At 54.2% G+C, this 19,087-nt stretch overlaps 1 protein-coding gene across 1 annotated transcript; it reads right to left on the bottom strand.

Annotated features, from left to right (window-relative positions):
• Positions 1 to 23: 23 nt before the first annotated feature.
• On the bottom strand, positions 24 to 15,544 carry EPHA1 (EPH receptor A1). The gene is made up of 18 exons (XM_043873104.1): positions 15,384 to 15,544; positions 14,323 to 14,390; positions 9,613 to 9,894; positions 8,239 to 8,644; positions 7,846 to 8,001; positions 7,179 to 7,523; positions 6,920 to 7,047; positions 6,522 to 6,672; positions 5,998 to 6,094; positions 5,711 to 5,778; positions 4,798 to 4,923; positions 3,746 to 3,931; positions 3,516 to 3,577; positions 3,185 to 3,391; positions 2,882 to 3,031; positions 2,432 to 2,625; positions 446 to 601; positions 24 to 362 (listed from the first exon to the last, which is right to left on the bottom strand). The coding sequence occupies exons 1-18, from the start codon at positions 15,469 to 15,471 to the stop codon at positions 284 to 286; spliced, it is 2,949 nt and encodes a 982-aa protein (XP_043729039.1). The 5' UTR covers positions 15,472 to 15,544; the 3' UTR covers positions 24 to 283.
• Between the last annotated feature and the right edge of the window lie 3,543 nt (positions 15,545 to 19,087).

Genomic DNA, 19,087 nt, shown 5'->3' on the forward strand with positions numbered 1-19,087 from the left:
AAGAGGATTAAAAAAAACAAAAATCTGGGGAGAAGTTTCTGTTTATTTACAAAAATATATATGTATATGTATATAATATATATTAAGCCCTCCCCCAACTCCCACAATTCACTTTTTAACTTCTACCCCACCTCCCTTTTTAAAACAAAGAGACTTCAGAGAACTTCAGAGGCAGTTCCTCGGGAAGGGCAAGCAGGAGCAGCACCGACATCCTGGGTCTGGCAGGTCGAGGGACCCGGGTCCCATCCTTGTTCCCTGAGGACAGGGTCGGGGAGGGGAAGGCTCAGTCCTTGAAGCCCTGAATACTGTAAAGAATGCGCTTCTGGTGTCCCGGGAGCGTGATCCCCATCTGCGCCAGGTCCCTGTGGGCAAGGAGAGGGGCTCGGTGAGTCCCGGGGCTCGATCCCCAGCGGCCCTGCCCTGCCCAGGCCCCCAGGGTCCTCACTCGGCCGTCAGGTCCAGCACGCACTCCATGGTGTCCAGCCCAGCGGAGCGGAAGTGCAGGATGTAGCGCTTCATTCGGATGGACTCCAGCCACTCAGCCACGCTTCGGTAGGGGATCCCGTCGGAGCCACTCAAGCTGGGCAGGCGAAGGGTTACCCTGTGGGGTGTGGGGGGGACCCCTCAGTCGCACTCGATGGGAGATGCAGGGCTTTCCTGAAACTGGGGCTCGGCCTCCGTGCCTGTGCGGCTGGCCTGCAAGCCGGGCGTCTGGCACAGAGATTATCTGGACTTTGCGGGTTAGCCCGGCCATTGTCTCTGAACCCATTTCCTGGCCTGTTGCCTGGCAACAGCCACGGGGCAGGCGGACAGTCCTGCAGCACTGACAGACCTGGGGACAAGAGGCAGCCTTGGAGGTCTAGACAGAAGGGACCACCGGCCCGCCTGCACTGCAGTGGCCAGCTCTGGGCAACTGATGGGGGCCGGCTAAGACACGAGGATTAAGTATCCCAGCTGAGAGGAAGCAGGAGGAGGAGGAGAGAACAGAGGCCCCGGAAGGTGTATGTGGCTTCGCCTTTTCTCAGGATGGCCCCCGGGAGTTCTGGGAGCAGCCCCCTGCTTGCCACCTCCAACCTCAGCTGTTATTCTTGCACTCTGACCCCCCCCACAATACAATGAGTGTTCCTGTCCTGAAGCCAGCCGGGGCCAAAAACCATTAGCAAAGTAAATCTGCTGGGGGAAAAATATCCAACATTCCAGAAAGATTAGCACATGCGGTCTCCAGTGCACCAGGGAGTTGTGCTCCAAAAAGATAGTTTCAAAAGTTGGAACTGGGAGCATGTTTTCTCCCAGAAACAAGGTTATATATGGCGGTCTGATACAGAGGCCAGCACACCAGAGTTGCTTTACCCGATAAAGCATTTGAAGCCGTGCCCGTCTCTCCCATTTCACCCCCACAACCAGTTGATTCTCTGTATTCTGGCACTATTTTCAGTAAAAGGCAATACTGACCATGTCCCTCCCATGGACAGTTTGAAAGAAAAAAAAAAAAAAATGGTCAGAATCAAGTCCAAACTTCTCTGCACCCTGCATTATTTGCAACTGGCACACCCTCAGCTCCCCAAGCCTTGCTGGCTACATGAGCTGGGAGCCTTCCCAGACCCCACAAGGTTGCCCCTCTCAGGAAACACATCTCCCGGCTGGCTCTTGTCAGTTTCTCTGTCTTCCCTTCCCCATTCTCAGGGACCAAGCGCCCTGGAGCAGGTAGCAGGTTGGCAGCCGCTTGCATATACTTTCTATCTCCACGTGCTTGCTTTCTGTGCTGGGCTGAGTCGCTCAGTCGTGTCCGACTCTTTGCAACCCTGTGGACTGTAGCCCACCAGGCTCCTCTGCCCATGGGGATTCTCCAGGCAAGAATACTGGAGTGGGTTGCCATGCCCTCCTCCACGGGATACCCCCAACCCAGGGATTAAACCCAGGTCTCCTGCATTGGCAGGCAGATTCTTTTGCCACCTGAGCCACCAGGGAAGCCTCCATCAAACTAGAGCTATCAAGGCTGAGACATTGTACCTCCTCCATCAGAGCAGACTCTTCTCAAAGTGCAGACTGGAATCCTGTGTCTATGCCTGACTCTTGGGAGCTCCACGGGCCCGGCGCTTGGTGCATGTGGCGGCTGCCCGTTTCCATTCTCCCAGACCTGCCCACCCCACCCAGGGTGGTTGCTGCTGCTGCTAAGTCGCTTCAGTCGTGTCCGACTCTGTGTGACCCCATAAACGGCAGCCCACCAGGCTCCCTCGCTCCTGGGATTCTCCAGGCAAGAACACTGGAGTGGGTTGCCATTTCCTTCTCCAATGCATGAAAGTGAAAAGGGAAAGTGAAGTCACTCAGTCGTGTCTGACTCTTAGTGACCCCATGGACTGCAGCCTACCAGGCTCCTCCGTCCATGGGATTTTCTAGGCAAGAGTACTGGAGTGGGGTGCCATGTGGTTACCTGGGATCAAAGTTGGCAATGGTTCGCAGGGAATGGGGGTTGGCATGCAGATGCTCCAGCTGTGCCTTCAGGCGGTGGAAGGGGGGCCGGCGGGCACGGTCGTAGGCCCAGCAGTTCTTCATGAGTTCATAGAGGGGGGCGGGGCAGTCCACAGGAGGGGGCAGCCGGTACCCGTCCTCAATGCTCTTCATTACCTGTAGCGAGGAGCAGGGCAGGAAGCTAGCCCAGCAGCCCAGCAGGAATATCTCTGTGCACACAGATCATTGCCACGGAGCCTCTGAACCCCTGACCAGGGTGGGCATGGTCAAGACAACAGGGCATGAGGTGAAGGGGACCAGAGAGTTTAGGAATGCAGATAAAGGGGCAGAAAGAAGAAATCGGGGTATTTGCAAGAAAGGGCTGTGGAGGATTTGGGGAGGGGCCAGGAGGTGTGAGAAACACCAGGCTCACCTCCTGATTGCTCATCTCCCCATAGGGCTTGTCCCCGAAGCTGAGCACTTCCCACATCACGATCCCAAAGCTCCACACATCGCTGGCCGTGGTGAAGATCCGGTGGGCGATGGCTTCGGGGGCTGTCCAACGGATGGGGATCTTCCCTCCCTAACGGGGCACACGGGGCAGAAAGCTGAGGCGTCTCAGCACCAAAGGGCATGGGAAGCTACCGTGTCCCCATGAGCATGCCTGCTCTGTATGTACTGACGGCTGTATGTACAGTGTGTGGATGTGTATGTGATAGGTGTATAAGGCGCTCACCTGGGTTTCATAGGTGCCATCAAAGTTGTCCAGGAGGCGGGTCAGGCCAAAGTCAGACACTTTGCAGCACAGGTTCTGACTCACCAAGATGTTCCTGGCGGCCAGGTCCCGGTGGACGTAATTGTGGTCACTGAGGTAGTTCATGCCGGACGCTATGCCCTGCAGCATGGTCACCAGCTGCCCAGGCACTAGCTGGTCCTCCCGCTCCTGCAGCAGGGAGTGGGCAAAGTCAGGGGCCAGGCTGGGTCTCCTCTTCCCAGAGCCGGGGTCCATGCCCGGGCGGGGCTCTGTGGCCAGTCCCCCTTCCCAGCTGGTCCTATACCCTCCTCACCCTTAGGAAGGCATCCAAGGCTCCATTCTCCATAAACTCCGTGATGATCATGATGGGTTTTCCTGAGACATAAAGCACACATCACCCCAGCAGCCTCCACCCCGATTCCACCCAGAACCACACTTCCTGCCTCTGACGGCACAGCCTCCCTCCACTTCCGGTGGTCTCAGCCCTCTTCTCCCACCCCCTCCCCAGCCCCTGCACGCTCTCTTGGGTCCCACCCCTCATACTCTTTGTGACCACGCCTTCCAGGTGCAGAATGTGCGGGTGGTTGAACTGGCCCATGATAGTCGCCTCTCGAAGGAAGTTCCACCACTGGCCATCGGGAGATGTGTCTTTCAAGGTCTTAATAGCCACAATCTTGCAATCCTGGCTGGGGAGTCTCAGGGACCCCCGATACACTTCCCCGAACTCTCCTGGGTGGAAAGAAAACAGGGTCACGGCTGGATACACTGTCAGGCTCCCAAGGGGGACAGGCAGCGACCTCCCCAGTCCTCCAGTTCCCTTTTCTTCTCTGGCCCAGAGGAGCAGAAACATGGTGTACCCTCCTCCCTGAGAAAGGGCTTGGCTGTACTTCCCAGGACCGGGGGGCTGGGAGCTGGGATCAGGAGTACAGCTCTGCAAACTGCTTAGCACTGTCTGCCCACCTAGCACAGTTTCGGGGGTCAGGAGACAGTGGGCAAGGGGGTACTGTGCAGTGGGGCTGGACTGTGCTCACGGAGGGCAGGCTGGTCAGGGTCAGTACACAAGTGACTGGGGAGGCTGACCACTGCCACCTCTCTTCCGCAAGCTGCTCCAGTCACAACTCGGCCAGCTTGGCCACACAATCGGCCAAGACACTGCCGAGCTTTGTTCGCTGTTCAGATCCATTTCCCCTGGTGACCCAAGGGATCAGGGCAGCCCAAGGACACTGGGCCCCTGGTAGGGTGGAATGCGGGACGCCCTGAATCCCTTCCACGTTTGGGAACCCTCTGAGAAGAGCCTGAGCCCGGGCACAGTGACCCTGTCTCTTGATAAAGATGATGTGTCCACTGCTCTTTATCAGAAATTCCATCATCACAGAGACAGATGGTGCAGGAGGTGGGGGCTGCTCCAGGACACCTGATAAGGGGGTTACAACGTGAACACGGTGGTTTCAGGACACAGGGTACAACGGGGAGGAGACTCATCTGGGAGCTCCTGGGGCAGAGGAGAGGCCAGCTGGGCTCCACACAGAAGGGCCGGAAGGAAGGGGCCTGTTGGCAGCTCTGCGTGGCCACACAGAGGAGCCCACGGGGCTCACCTTCACCTATGACGGTGTCCACGACCAGCCAGGCCGGGTCGAGCTCCTGGGTGAAGTCCAGGGCTCCCTGGGCAGGGTCTTCATATGCCTGGAGGTCGACGTAAGGCTTCAGCCACAGCTTGTCCTCTGTGGGCAGAACAGGGTGGACTCGGCCCAACTCTGGGGGCTCAGGGGTACCAGGAGGAGGGGCCAGCAGACCCCAGAGTCCTGGCTCTTCTGACCCCTGAGAAGCCCTGTCCTGGCTGAAGTGAAAGATAGTCTCCTCCCTCAGCAATGAAGCCTCCAGAACCCAGTCACTCCTCCTGTGTCTACATGCAAAGCTCGTGTGTCCTCGCCTCCCGGGGCCCAGAGCAGGAGGCAGGAAGCCAGACCCGAACCGTGTTCATGGCCTCGAGTGACCCAATCTTCCGAAGGCTCCTCGACCCTACGTCCTCGCCTCCCTCCTCCCCGCTGCTCAACACCCTGCCCCGGTCACTCACAGCTCATTCACATTCCCAGACAAGCCTGCCTCCCGCCCCGTGACTTGGATGGACCCCAGACTCCCCCTTTTGTGGGGCACCTAATGAGGTGACCAGCGGGCAGCCCCCATGTCTGGAAGGAGCCTTTTCCTCCCTTCCAGCCTCAGCCCACAGACCCGGCCAGGCAGGGCAAGGAAGGCGGCGCAGAGCCCGGGCATATCCGTACAGTGGCTCCGACAGCTCACAGGTAATTGCACAGAGCCTCTGGGGGACTATTAGTATGGAGTTAATTAACCAAAGTTAATTAAGGAGTGAAACACCACAGCCCCGGAGACAGGAGAGCCCACTCGTGCCCCCAGAACTGCACTAGCAAACCTGGGTCCCTGGGTCTCGTCCTAGGGGCACCTCCCAACACGCATGTGCACCACGTGTGCACATAGGCACTCCCGGCTCACCTCGGTCCCTATCGGCGACGCGATCTCGCTGCCTCTGCTGCCTCTGGTGCCGTCGCCGCTGAGCTCTCCTGGAGGGGTGGGGACCAGGGTCTTCAGGGGCCCAGGACCATCTCAGGGGCCCAAATGCTCTTCAGCTGAGCTCTCCCCAGAAACAAAAGGGGGTGGGGGGGGACACAGGAGCTTTGGGACTAGGGCGTGGGAGGGCTGTTGGGACTGCATTCAGGAGCTTCTGCCTGGGCACGGGGGACCCAGGGTGGGGAGGGCGGTTGGGGGCACAGGAGAAACACCTGGAACGGAAGACCAGCATCCCGAGCAGCAGAGCTACACCCAGAAGCAGTCCGAAGATGATGGCCACAATCTCACCTCCACTCAGGACCCTGGAAACTGCAGGCACACGGGGTGAAGAAGTCTGGGGGTGCTCAGGGCCTCCAGGGATGATGGAGGCTAAAAGGGCACATGCAGGGGGTATGTGTTCCCCAACCAGGGAGATGGGTATGGGTGTGGGTGAGAAAGCCCGTGGGAAGGGCCCATCCAGGGGACCATCAGCTTGGGCTGCCAGCCAGTGGATGCTGACTTGAGAGGTTAGGAGACTGGACAGAATGCTGGCTGGCAGTATACGGCATCAGGATGAGTGTCTGAGAAGGAGGTGCGGTGTGAGCTGCATGGAGCTGTCCACCCAGGAAGCTTGTGTGTGTGCGTGTCTGCATGTGTGTCTACAGGAAGGAGCTCACTAACCAGAACAAGGTCTGAGAAACCTCAGGGGGATGACAGGTGTGTGTGTGTTTGGGACAGAACAGAGTAAGCCACTGACCGGGTGGGCTGGTCCGAAACTCATGGTCAGCGGAGAAGGGGCCGGGGCCCAGAGGGGTCACCATGCGGACTCTGACGATGTATGTGGTGTCAGGCTGCAGTTCCGTCAGCAGGACCCTGGGCTCTAGAACCATCTGGTACCGCTCTTCGTCCTGCGGATGGGGGGAGCTCATGTTATCTGGGCCATGCCGTGCCAGACCTGGTGGAGGAGATGGGCAGTCCTGGGAACATGCGGGAGGGGAGGCTGGGGAATGGTCAGGACAGGGCTGCTGACGGGGTTCTGCCCTGAGACAGCCACACAGGTCACTGCGGGCAGTCTTCTCCTATCCCGCACCCCAGGCGAGGAAATATCGGGTGCGTCCAGGCACAGACACCAGAGATGTTCAGTCGCATTCTTACCTGGTTCAGCACGTGTAGCTCGTAGCTGAGGTTCCCCCCGGGGCTGCGGGGCCGGGACCCTGCCCAGGTCAGCTCCAGCTGCCGTGGTGCCTTCTTCACCAGTCTCAGGGACAAGCCTGACAGGGACTCTGCGAGTTCAGAGGGAGGAAATCACTTAAGTAGCTTCTACTGGCTTTCCACCCATCGACTTGTCCCCATGGTCCTATGCCCCCCCCACCCCCCATCTTCTCCAGGCCCTGCTGGCCCCCAGGCCCCTCACCTGCAGACCCCATGTTGATGCTGAGTGAGGCGCTGGCAGGCTTGGAGGCACCCAACCCCGACACTCCATTCTGGGCTTCCACGTTGAAGGTGTAGTTGGCGTGGGTTTCGAGGCCGTCCACACGCACCGAGGGTGCGGTGAGCCCGCTAGGGCCTGCAGAGAAGTGCACACCTGCCCCGCAGGGCTGGCAGGGCCCCCCGTCCAGTGCTGCTCCCTGACACTGAGAACACTCCACGTTGTATCTGACATCTTCACGTTCCCCCAGGTCTGCTGGGGGTTCCCAGCGCAGGGAGAGCTGAGTCCCTGAAATGGAGAAGCTCAGATTTCGGGGGATTGAGGGGGGACCTGTGGGAAAAGAGAGGCCATCAGCAGGGGCCAGCGTTGCTCTCTCCCCAAGCTGCTGGCTCCCAGCCTCCTCCCAACACCCTGATTCTCGAAGTCCTCTGAAGGTCCCGCCAGGAGATTTGATTCCTAGTGAGGGAAAGGTGGCTTAACCGTATCTCTGTGCTCTTCTAGGAGAGAAGGGGTGCAGGCTGAGGGCATTATGTGGCTGGCACCCTGGATGGTCCCCAGTATCTTATAGGCTCTGGAAAGTTCTGACTCCAACACAGGCTTAGCCACAGTCCTGCACCCCCTCACAGACAGCCAGGCCCTGGCCCCGACTCACGTGTGCACGCAGCATGGGGGCCCTCCCCAGGAGCGCGGTAGTGCCCACTCTCACAGGCACACTCCGTGGCCCCTTCAGCCTCGGCTGTGCTATGTTGGGGGCACTTGAGACACTGGGGTGCGTCCACGTCACTCCGGTAGGAGCCACTCGGGCAGGCTGGAGAGAGAATGCCACAGAGCCAAGGTCGTCCAGCGTTTTACAGGCAGAATCATATCCCTTCTCCCAATCCTTTGTGCTAGAAACACCCCGGTACATGTCTCCCTACGGCCTTTGGACACTCAGTGTAAAAGTCAACTGAGATGGAGCGTGGGCTTCCTTCCAGCCCTTGGCACCTGGAAGTCCCTCCCACAAGGGGCCCCTGCAGATTCTCCCCATCTCCTCAAGTCTTCTTACCGAGGCATTCCTCAGCATCGCTGCCGCCCTCCTCATACCCAGGCTCACAGTAGCACCGCCCCACCGGTACCAACCACTCGCCGTCGGGGCTGCAGTGCATGCGGGGTGCACCTGAGGGGCCAGGGCTGACGTGTGCATGGGGCACACAGGTCCCTGCCACTTCGGCCAACCCCCCAGGTCCGGGCAGAGTGTCGGGGAATTGGGCCAAGCCGTGCACAGTTTCAGGGCAGCGCTGGTAGAAGACCCGGACGGACACCAGGGCCACACAGGCACCCGGGTTGTGGAACGCGAGGTAGAGGCCTCGGCGGGTCAGGCGGCCCAAGGAGCAGCGCTCCACGTTCAGCTTCACGGCTCTGGATGCAAGGTCTCGGACGGTGAAGCTCTGGTCGGCGGCCACTGTGGTTACCTGGGAAGGAGGTAGGGGAAGAGGGAACAAGGCAAAGTCGTGCTTCATTCCCACACCACAGAAGCGATTGCCTGCTTGACACTTCACAATTTATACAGCCATCAACAGAGGACCGATTACGTGGGAGCTACTGAACCAAGCATTTTTATGTGCATTAATCCTGCAAGGTAGAATGGATCACCTTCCCCATGTGACAGATGAAGAAATTAAGGCCAAGAGAAGTAGAAGAAACTTGGATGAAATCACACAGCCACCACCTGGTGGGGCTGGGATGGGAACCCAGGCTTTAGGAAGCTACAGCTCTGATACTTCCCACTATTCACAGGTGTTCCCAACCTCGGTGGCAATGAGGTGATCAGTTATAAAGGGTGTCATCGTTCACTTATTACTAGTAACCAACTTTACAGCAGCTGCTCTTTGGAAAAAAATGAGATTACATCCTCTAATAATATGCTCCCTTTTCTTTCGCATTCCAGTATATTTTCTTGGGTAGGAAAGAAAGAGAAAAGATTAGAAAGTAGCTTGCAGAGAACTGTCTTCTTACACAACTCTAGGTATACTCATGGGCATGTGTCACACACAGTTGTGGTGAGCATTGATGTAAAAAGTCCAAATACCTCTCCCTTGCCCCCACCATGCCATGCTCTTATCTAAATAGATGCTCATAAAGGCCTCTAAAATAGATAAGGCTGGCACTCATTAATAATAAAAAAATATTTTTATCACCATTTCAAGACAAGGAAGAGCTCAGAGAGGTTAAGCGACACTCCCTGTGTTGGGACACAGCTGAAGAGGTACTTGAATCCAGCCCTTCTGATTTCTAGTCCCATATTCTTTTTGTTATTCCACACCTACACCCTCTTCCTGTTTCTGCCACCTTCTCTTTTCTCTGAGCAGAGCAGGGTCATGGAAGGGAGTGGGGCAGGGATGAGTGTCAGGGCTGAAATGGCCACGAGGGGCAGGAGCACCTTCTGGAACATGGCCCGCCGAAGCTGAATGCCCACGTCCTGGTCACTCTCCATGTATAGGAGGTTGAAGGTCTCCTTGCAGCCCAGAGGCCCTGCTTCCCCGGGGAAACTCTTGCAGTCCCGCACGGTAAACTGCAACTCCACGTGGACGCGTGAGGCCTCCTCTCCCCGGTAGATCCAATTGGTGCGAAGCCAGTGCTCGGTGTCTCTGCCTTCTTGCACGGGGCAGTCCTGGTACATGTACAGGGGTGTCCCATTCAGTATCTGCTGCACCTCACTCCACTGTGAGAGGAAAGTCAGAGTCAGCCTCCAAGTCATCATCACCGACTCCCCAGATACTCACTTTGTAGAGTGGAGGCGAGGAAGCTGGTGTCAGAGCTTCACAGGTTCACACTTCTTGTCCTGCTTTCTCTCAACACCCCATGCAACAGGATAGTAGGTTAAGTGTTCAGGGTTGGGGATTTACTTGGATATAGCATAAGCAAGACAATGGGCTTTCCAGGTGGTGCCAGTGGTAAAGAACTCGCCTGCCAATAGATTCCTGGGTCAGGAAGATCCCCTGGAGGAGGGCATAACAACCACTCCAGTATTCTTGCTTGGAAAATCCCATGGACAGAAGAGCCTGGCGGACTATGGTCCAAAGGGTTGAAAAGAGTCGGACATGACTGAAGCAGCTTAGTACATGTACAAGACAACACCTCCTTAACAATCCTGGCCAGCCAGCCCTGGACCCTTCAGTGAGCCCATCCTAACTCTAAGCATGTGAGCACCATTTTCACCTATTTTATCAGCAAAGCTGTCAGATACCCCAAAGGCAGATTTTGGGTAGCTCATTCACAGAATCTTTCTGCCTATTTGTTCAGAGGAGGGGAGACTATGTATGACGTGAAGGCTCCTGACTTTTGGAGGGCAAAAGCAAATATAGAACTCTTCTAAATGAGGGAATCTAATCTCATCCTCTCCAATGTTCCCTCCAGTTATGGCCACTATCAAAATCAACATGGAAAGAGCTGGTTGGACTCCTAGACATCATCCAGTTCACCTTCCTTAACTCTTTTTTAACATTAAAAAAATGTTTAACATTAAAAAAATGTTTAATCTTAGCAATAATAATGGCCAGCACTAATATAGTGCTTATCATGGGCCAATCACTATTCTAAGCATTTTGGATGAAGAAGCTGAGTAACAGTTAGGTTAAAGGACTTACTTGCTCAAGGCATCAGCTATTAAGAGGAGGAGCTGGGAGCTGCACCCAGGGATTCTAGGCTCCAGAGTTTATGCTCTTAATCATCATGTTTCTATGTGCTTATTACAAAAAGCCAACGAATAAAAACCTACATAAAATAAAAAGTGAAATTCTTCTCGTCTATCCACCCATTCCTAACGACTTGGAATAAAACCTCCCAGATCATTTTCAGGGCTTCCGGAGAAATACTTGAATGTTTTCTGGTGTGCCTGTTTTTAAGGTAAGTTTTTTTAAACATATACATTTCATTTTGTAACCTACTTTTTGTTTTTAACAAATTGTCTTTGAAAGATGTCCACAACAGTGTATAGATCTACCTAATTATTTTCAGCAATTCACGAAATAGTATCTCATTGTATGGATGCACCATAATTTATATAATTATTTACCTATTGTTGGATATTTAGGTAACTTCTAGCTTTTTTTAAAAAAAATTTAAGTAAGTATGTTTAGATTTTTATGATTTCTGTAGAACTACTGTACCAAAGGGCAAGGACATTATAAATTTTATAAGAAGATATTGCCAAATTGTCCTTCACAGAGGCTTTATCAACTTACATGTCCACAGTGCAGGAGGTACATTTTCTCAAAACTTCATTAACACTGGACATTAATGAGCTTTTTATTTTTGGTCAATCTTATGGACAAAACAGCTTCTGGCCATTTTAATTTACCTTTCTTTGGGGAGGAGGTTGTGGCATTTTTCTTTTGTTCACTGTCTATGTGTATTTTTAAGCAGTTATGTTTTATAACTTTGCCCAATATTCTACTGTCATCTTTTGAATCTTTTGAGTATCCATTTGGATAAGCTTTTTTTTCTTTAACATTACAGATATTAATCATTTGTTTGAAATGTATATTTCATATATTTCCTCCATCATACCATTTAATTTTGCTAATGATGTCTTTTAAAATTTTTACATAATAACATTTTTTCTTCTTTCCTTTTTCTGTGTTATGTAAATATTTTGCTTGGGAAGCTCTCCCATCCAAGATTATAAAGATATTCTATATTTCTCCTAACATTCTTATAGGTTTGGTTTTTAGGTTTAGATTTAAGCTTCCTAGAATTAATTTTTTTGTGTGTATAGTGAGCTTCTCAGGCAATGCTTAGTGGTAAAGAACCCGCCTGCCGATGCAGGAGATGCAGGAGACCCGGGTTTGACCCCTGGGATGGGAAGATCCCCTGGAGAAGGGAATGGCAACCCACTCCAGTATTCTTGCCTGGAAAATGCTATGGACAGAGGAGCTTGGCAGGCTACAGTCTATGAGGCAGCAAAGAGTTGGACCCAACTGATTGAGCACATAGTATGAAGATGTAACTTTACTTTCTTCCTTTAAAAAAAAATTATGGACACTGAATTGTCAATTTATCAACTAGGCTCTACCTTACACATTGATTTGCCATTCCAATGTTATCACAGACTAAAATCTCAAGTATGCAGGTTTGTTTGGGGACTTTCTATTCTGTTGCATTGACCTGAATATTCTTGTGCAATACCAAGTGTTTTAATTATAACTGGTGTATAGTATGTTCTGATATCTGGTAGGACGAGTTTCCTATTTCATTATTCTTCTTTTTCAAAAGAATTCTCAGCCATTCTTAAGTATATTCTCTGCTAGATGAATTTTTAAGAAGCGCTCAAATTCTATAAAATATTCCAGCGATATTTTGGCTGCAACCCCTTTATTGTATAAAGAAGAGACTCAGGCCCATAGCAAGTTCACTTCCCCGAGGGTTTTTATCACTACATGCAGTGTCAGAAAAGGCGAGGAAAAGTGCCATGAACTTAAAGTTTGGGGTGGTGTGGGGCAGGCGCAGAAGTATATGTTGCTGTGAGGCACGTATTTTTGTATTAGGGTAGGGGGTTCAAAGATGGAACAAGGGGTGTCCTGGCTACAGCGACGGAAGGCAGCAAGGGCCTGTACTTAGGGAGCTGTGATGGGGAAGCTGGAGTGGAAGGCTTGGGGTGGAGGTCAGGTGGAAAGGTGGTGGGTGGTTAACGCGCAGCTCATTAGCTAGACTGCCAGGGCTGCAGCTGGAGCCAGGAGCAGCAGATGTTCCCAGCTGTAACATGCTTCCCCTGGTTCCAGCAGTGACAGATGTGGGAGAAGCAGCTGCCCGGGATCCACAGCAAGGATCCTTTCACTTATCACTCTGGTTGCTGGCTGCTACATAGGTCTGTTCTGGGGAGGCTGAATCTGGATGTGTGTGTGTGTGTGTGTTTTGAAAAGATGGAGAGGGGTGGAAGGGACGCGGCAGTCAGTGGAAATGTGCCTGCTGCTGTCTTCTTGCCTTCCTAGTACAAAGCTGTTTAGCCTGAGCTGCAAAAGGGGCCTTGTTTCCACTCCAGCCCAGTTAGGGGAGACTTATTTGAGTGGGGGGTGGCAGGGGTAGCCCGTGGGAGCCTGCAGACGGACCTACAGCCCCCACTGTGGAGCGATGAGCTGGTTTATGAGATGCGGCACCTATTAGAGCTGGCCTACTCCAGGATTTTCCGAGCAGCCTCTCCTGTAGGATACATTATGATTTTGTCTATTAATTCTAATTACAGGCCACTCCACCGGAGAGCCCAGAGTGGAGCCAGGACCCTGCGACCCAGAGGGAAAGAAAGCAAGTAACCCCAGAAATGGAGGCTGGATTCCTACTGCCGTAGGAAAGAAAAGAGGACGCCCAGAGAACAGAGTCCAGGACCAGAGGGAAGAGGCCTGAGGCCAGAGTCCTGGAGGCTATGGTGCTTGTGGAAGCTCCTGTGGTCCCAGGCCCAGCTCCGCTAAGCTGAGTGGCAGCTCCGCTCTGGGACTCACAGGATCCTCCCCCTGCTCACTGGGACTTTGGAATATCCAACAGGGAAGGGGCTTAGAATGCATGCTGTGCCTGGGCTGGGGAGAACGGAAGGGCCAAGGGCTCTCTGATGGGGCAGCTTTTAACTTGGGGAGAGTCAAAGATGCTTTGAAGAAGGTGATGAAAACTCTGTCTCTCCTCTCCAGAAAAAAACAAAAAAAAGTCCACATACAGCTACCTAATTCTAAATACTTTTTGATGAGGGCCCCTGACCCCCTGAAACCTATCTGCACAACTCCACTGGGATGGATGGACCCCAGACTGAAGACACTCTTCTGTGTTCGGGTCTCAGCCCTCAGCCATCTCAGGGATGGTCCATTCTCTTCCCAGGGGCTGTCACTCTCATCTTCTTCCAAGTCCTCGCAAGTACTGAGCCCTTCCTCGCTGGGGCAGGGAGAGGAGGAGCCGGGCATTGAAGCTTTCCCCATGGGGTGAAGCTTGACCCCCCCCCCCCCAAGTCCCATTCAGGAGGCTCTGACTCACCTCCCCTCCCCTCCCCCTCCCGGAGGAGACACTTCCAGTTTTTCCAGCTCTTTTCTCCGCTCCTCCACCCACCTCACCATCCCATTTCCCAGTGGCCTTCAGCCTTGAGCCACCCCAGATGCCCCCTGACACTCACCCCGTCCTCTGGGGGATCCAGGAGCCAGCCCAGCTCTTCCTGTGCCTTGCTAGTATCCATCAGAGTGACTGAAGGTGGAGAGAAAGGGGGCTGTCATCTCTGGGGGAGGCCCCACACGTGCAACTCACATTCCTCCTTCCGGGCCCCCAGCCCCAAGGCTCAGCATCCTGTACCCTCACTGCTGCGAGTTTCTGAGGTTTGGGGGAGGAAAACCTCCCTGGAAGGAGGATTGAAGAAGAGCTCCAGGGCTTAGTCTGTCTTTCTCCCGAGTGTGAAGGGAGAAAGGCAGAGTGGGGCAAGGGTTGGAGGGCTGAACCTTTGGCCAAAGTCAACGGCAGGAAGAGCAGTCCCAGAGAGGCTGGACGGCCTCACACTCGGCAGGGACCGTCAGGTGTAGAAATGGAGGGGCAGATGGACCAGAGATGAGCTTGGCTGCTGGGGGCCGCTGAGTGGGTAGGATGTGGACAGGGGACTCTGGAGGGGCATCCTGGGTGGGGAGGCTGCCTCCCCCTGGCAAAGGGCCTGGCCTGCACGAGGTGGTGGAGTGGGGGTACAGGCACAGCCAAGAGTCCGGGAAGCAGGGATAGTAGGATCACAGAGCATGCAAGTGTCCACAGGAAAGGCTTGACCTCTGCAGCCAGGAGCACCTGCACCTAACCCACCCCCAGCGGCAGGTCCCTCTGTCCCCGGGCTTAAGATGGCATAAGGGGACTTCCACCTCCGACTTCCGAAGGGTCAGATCTCTGAATTGGGAGCCTAAGGTTGGGACTGCCTGGGAATGGAGAGTCCCCAAGATCGCTGGGGTGGGAGGCTGCTTCCAGCAGAAACTCACTCTCCACCCCCACCCCACCCAGGAGCAAACTGCTGGCCAGCAGGGAAAGGGGTGAGTGACCCGGGAAAGCAGCTGTTTGGGGTTAAAGGCCAAAGACTGGCCTGGCCAGTCGACTGCCTGGCAGCCGGGCAAAACAAGAGCGCTGGAGAGGGGCTCCGAGGAGAGGGCCTCTGGAATGCCGGCTCCCGGAGGAGGAGGGGGTGGGGCGGGGCGGGGCGGGGGTCGGTACCTTCCACGGCGCGCGCCCCCGGGGGCAGCGGGGCGCAGAGCAGCAGCAGCAGCAGCAGCCCGAGCCCCAGGGGCCAGCGCCGCTCCATGGCGCTGGGCCGGGACCTGGGACCGCGGCCCGGACGGCGGGGCCAGGTCGCGAGAACTGGGCTAGCCGGGCCGGCTGGGCGGGGGCGGGGAGGGGGTGGGGCCAGCGCCCGGGGCGGAGTCCCGGCCTCACCTGGATCACCTTCTTAAAGGGACAGGAGGGCAGGAAGGAAACTTGTAAAACAGGCCATAAACTTCAAAAAAACCGGAGGCGCCTTGACCGGAACGAGCCTGCGGGCGCCGCCTAGTGGGTGGGATTGGGAATCGACTTGGCTCCGTGCTCCTTTGGACCCTAAACCCATCCCTGTCTCCAACCGGTCTTTGGCCTAACTACACCCAGGTGTCCCCTCCCTTCTCCCTTTCTTCAGGGCCCAGCGCTGTAACAGACACCGGGAGGGGGAAAGCAGGGTAAAGAGACACGTTTCTGTCGGGGAGGCTTAGGTGACCATCATGCAAGGCGAGGTTGGTTGGAAGCAAGTCCAGGCGGGGGCTCGGTAGGTGAGTCTTGAGGGAGGAGACTTGGGTGAGCTGGGTTTTCTGGGTGGCAGAGATTGGGCAAGGCGTGAGCGAGGGCCCGAGGGCAGGGAGCCTCAAGGTGCCTCTGGGAGTGGTGAAGGGACCAGTCTGACTGCTGGGCTCAGGATTGTCGTCCTGGGAATCAGGCAGGAAAGGCAGGTGTGGGCCTGGGCAGGGAAGGTCTTGGTACACGCGTGAAGGAGTTTGCACTATACCGTGCACTTTATAGATCAATGGGAGAAACTGGTGAGGGCTTCTGAATGCAAGTGCTAAGAGGAGCTACGTGGTGTAGACCTACGGCCTCCCTCCTGTTGAAGACTTTTTTGTGTTATTTGCTCAGCTGTATCCGACTCTTTGCGACCCCATGGACTGTAGTTCTCCAGGCTCCTCTGTCCATGGGATTTCCCAGGCAAGAATACTGGAGCGGGTTGTCATTGCCTTCTCCAGGGGATCTTCCCGGCCCAGGGATCGAACCCTCATCTCCTGCATTGGCAGGTGAATTCTTTACCCCTGAGCCACCTGGGAAGCCCCTGTTGGAGAGTGCCTTCCAGTATATTCAATACACGTTTGTTCAGTTTCTACTCTGCTTGCAGCAAGCTCTGAAAGTGTCAAAGAAGAATCCTTGCTCTAAACAAACTACTGGCTGAGGAGTGTTTGCAGGGGCTGGAGCATAAAGCAAGAGCAGAGATGGCTAAAGTGACAGGCAGGAGGCACACATTAGGGGTGACAGTGGCTCCAAAGGGAGCGATCGCCCACTGAGGGCCGGTGGTCAGTCCCATGCCTGGGGCCGCGCCTTCCTGCAGCCCTCTCTGGCTCCATCTCCTCTGGCTGACTCATCCATAGTTTTTCTATCATTTGAATTGTTGCATGTTTTGGTCACCGTGGGGGAAGGGAGGTGGTGCATTTTAGGTGCTTATTTTGTTTCAAAAAACTAATCCTTCTCATGTTTCTTTTTTTTTTACATACAGATAAGGACAGGAGGAAAATGGCTCATAATTTCCTGGCCCAGACTAGCCTCATTGGCATAAATAAATAAATGGAATCCAAGCACGTTGGTTGGAAAATTCACATGGAACAGAAAAGAAACAAAACGGAAAGTAGAATCCTCTCTCCTCCCACCCTCCAGTTCCTGACCCCAGAGTTACCCACCATCAATTGTTTCTTGGTCATCCAAGGTGTTTTCTCTATGGTTTTGTTGTTGTCGTTCAGTCACTAAGTTGTAGCCCTGACTCTTTGTGACTGCGGCACGCCAGGCTCCTCTGTCCTCCACTGTCTCCCAGAGTTTGCTCAAATTCATGTCTTTCCCCTGTGGACACACCATCATATACCTCTTTCTAGTCTCCGTCTGCCCCCTCGGCCACCCTATCCCTCACCCAGCACATACACATGCTTTTAGAATGTATATACAGAGGGGGCCATAGGATACATAGGCTCTGCACCAGGGGCCTCTTTCTAAAGTAAAGGACTGTGGGAAGGAGGGGGAGGCTCCTGCAGGCTCCAAAGGCTCAGAGCTTTGTGATTTCAGCGGGGAGGAATGGGCGAAGGGTGCACAGCCAACAGAGGGGGGAAATGGAGCAAACTTTGGACAATCGTGCTAGGAAATAAGCCAGACTGCGGTGAGGTCATGCATGTGCTCCGTGGTGTGGTTCATTAAAGTTACAAGACCCTTGGGACTCAAGGCGGGTGGGGTAGGGGCTGCCCATGCAGAGAGAGGTGGAGTCCAGAGGAACCTGGCTTTTGTGGTCAGACTGTTTCTCTGTCCTGAGTCTGGAAGTGTTGAAGAGGGGGAAGGAAAGCCCACGTCCAGCTGCATTCAGGATGAACCCCAACTTGACAGTCCCCCATTCCCTTTGTTGTGGGAGGAGGCACGCCTTCAGTTTTGGCCTCTGTCCTTCACTAACAGTGCAGCTTTTTGGAGTTATTTCCACTCTCTGGACCTTAGTTTTCTTAGACCCAGATGATCTCTGAGACCATTTCCAGGAAAGACAATGGGATATAGGGTCAGAAGATGAAGGCCAGCTCATTCAGCCTTGTGTGTCTCTGTTTCCTTAGCTACAAAATGCAATTAAGCATGCCCACCTCCTAGGGTGGGTGTGATGATCCCAAGGGGAGAAAGTACTTTTCTAACTGGAAGATACTGAGCAAACATTACTGGGCTTGGAGAGTGATAGAGGCCAGGACTTTCCTGACCTTCTCTTACCGGCCTCCCAGGTTACTCCCAGAGTGGAACAACCACAATGACTAAGGCATCAATTTTTCTTTTCTTTTAAAAGCAAATTTATTGCAGGATGCTTTGCATAAATCACACCCAACCCAAGAGTACAGGTCAATGGGTTCTGACACATGCATATACCCTGGTAAGCACTGGCTCAGCCAAGTTACAGAACACTTTCTTCACCTGAAAACACCCATGCCCTTTGCAGTCAGTCCCACCTCTGGCTCCAGGCTTTCTCTTTTGCCTGATTCAAAATTTCACTTAGTCTCCGGAGTCTGGTTTTCTCCCTTCAGTGTGACACGTATGTTATGTGCATCAGCGGTATGCTTGTCCTGTATGGGTACCCTATGACGTCAGCTGACAATACAGTATGCAGACCGAATGGTCTTCCCCTGCTCTGTTCTCTCGGGAGCTGTAGGCCTTCTATTCAGGCCTTCCCAGAGGGATTCCCGTCCCTTCTCTCAGGCGGAGGGAGCCCAAGTTGTCTGGCTGTGTTCTCACTCTGCAATCAGGAAGGGAAGTCTGCATGTCCCTTCAACCTTGGACTTGTGTGCCCTGGCTCTGTCTTACGGCCCAACCTTAACACCATCCTGTTGAAGTTGTTCCCTGCATACCAGCCCATCTGGCTCCTTGGGGATATTGGCATAAGGTGAGATCCACCCAGCCTGGGTCAAGGCCTTGGACGTCCATAATGCTCTAGATAACATGCAGCTTAACCACAAGGGGAACCCAGTAAGCTGCCCCCGACCGCTGTGAGAGCATCAGTACAAATTGGTTTATCAGATTAGGATCAGGTCCCTAGCAAGGGCCAGCGTGGAAGGGACCAAAGCAGCTTTTGTTTTGGCTACATGGGGCTGGCCTGTGCTTGTCAGCAGCCGGATCCGCAG

This window comes from Cervus elaphus, chromosome 18 (genome assembly GCF_910594005.1).
Source record: "Cervus elaphus chromosome 18, mCerEla1.1, whole genome shotgun sequence".
NCBI classification, from domain to species: domain Eukaryota; kingdom Metazoa; phylum Chordata; class Mammalia; order Artiodactyla; family Cervidae; genus Cervus; species Cervus elaphus.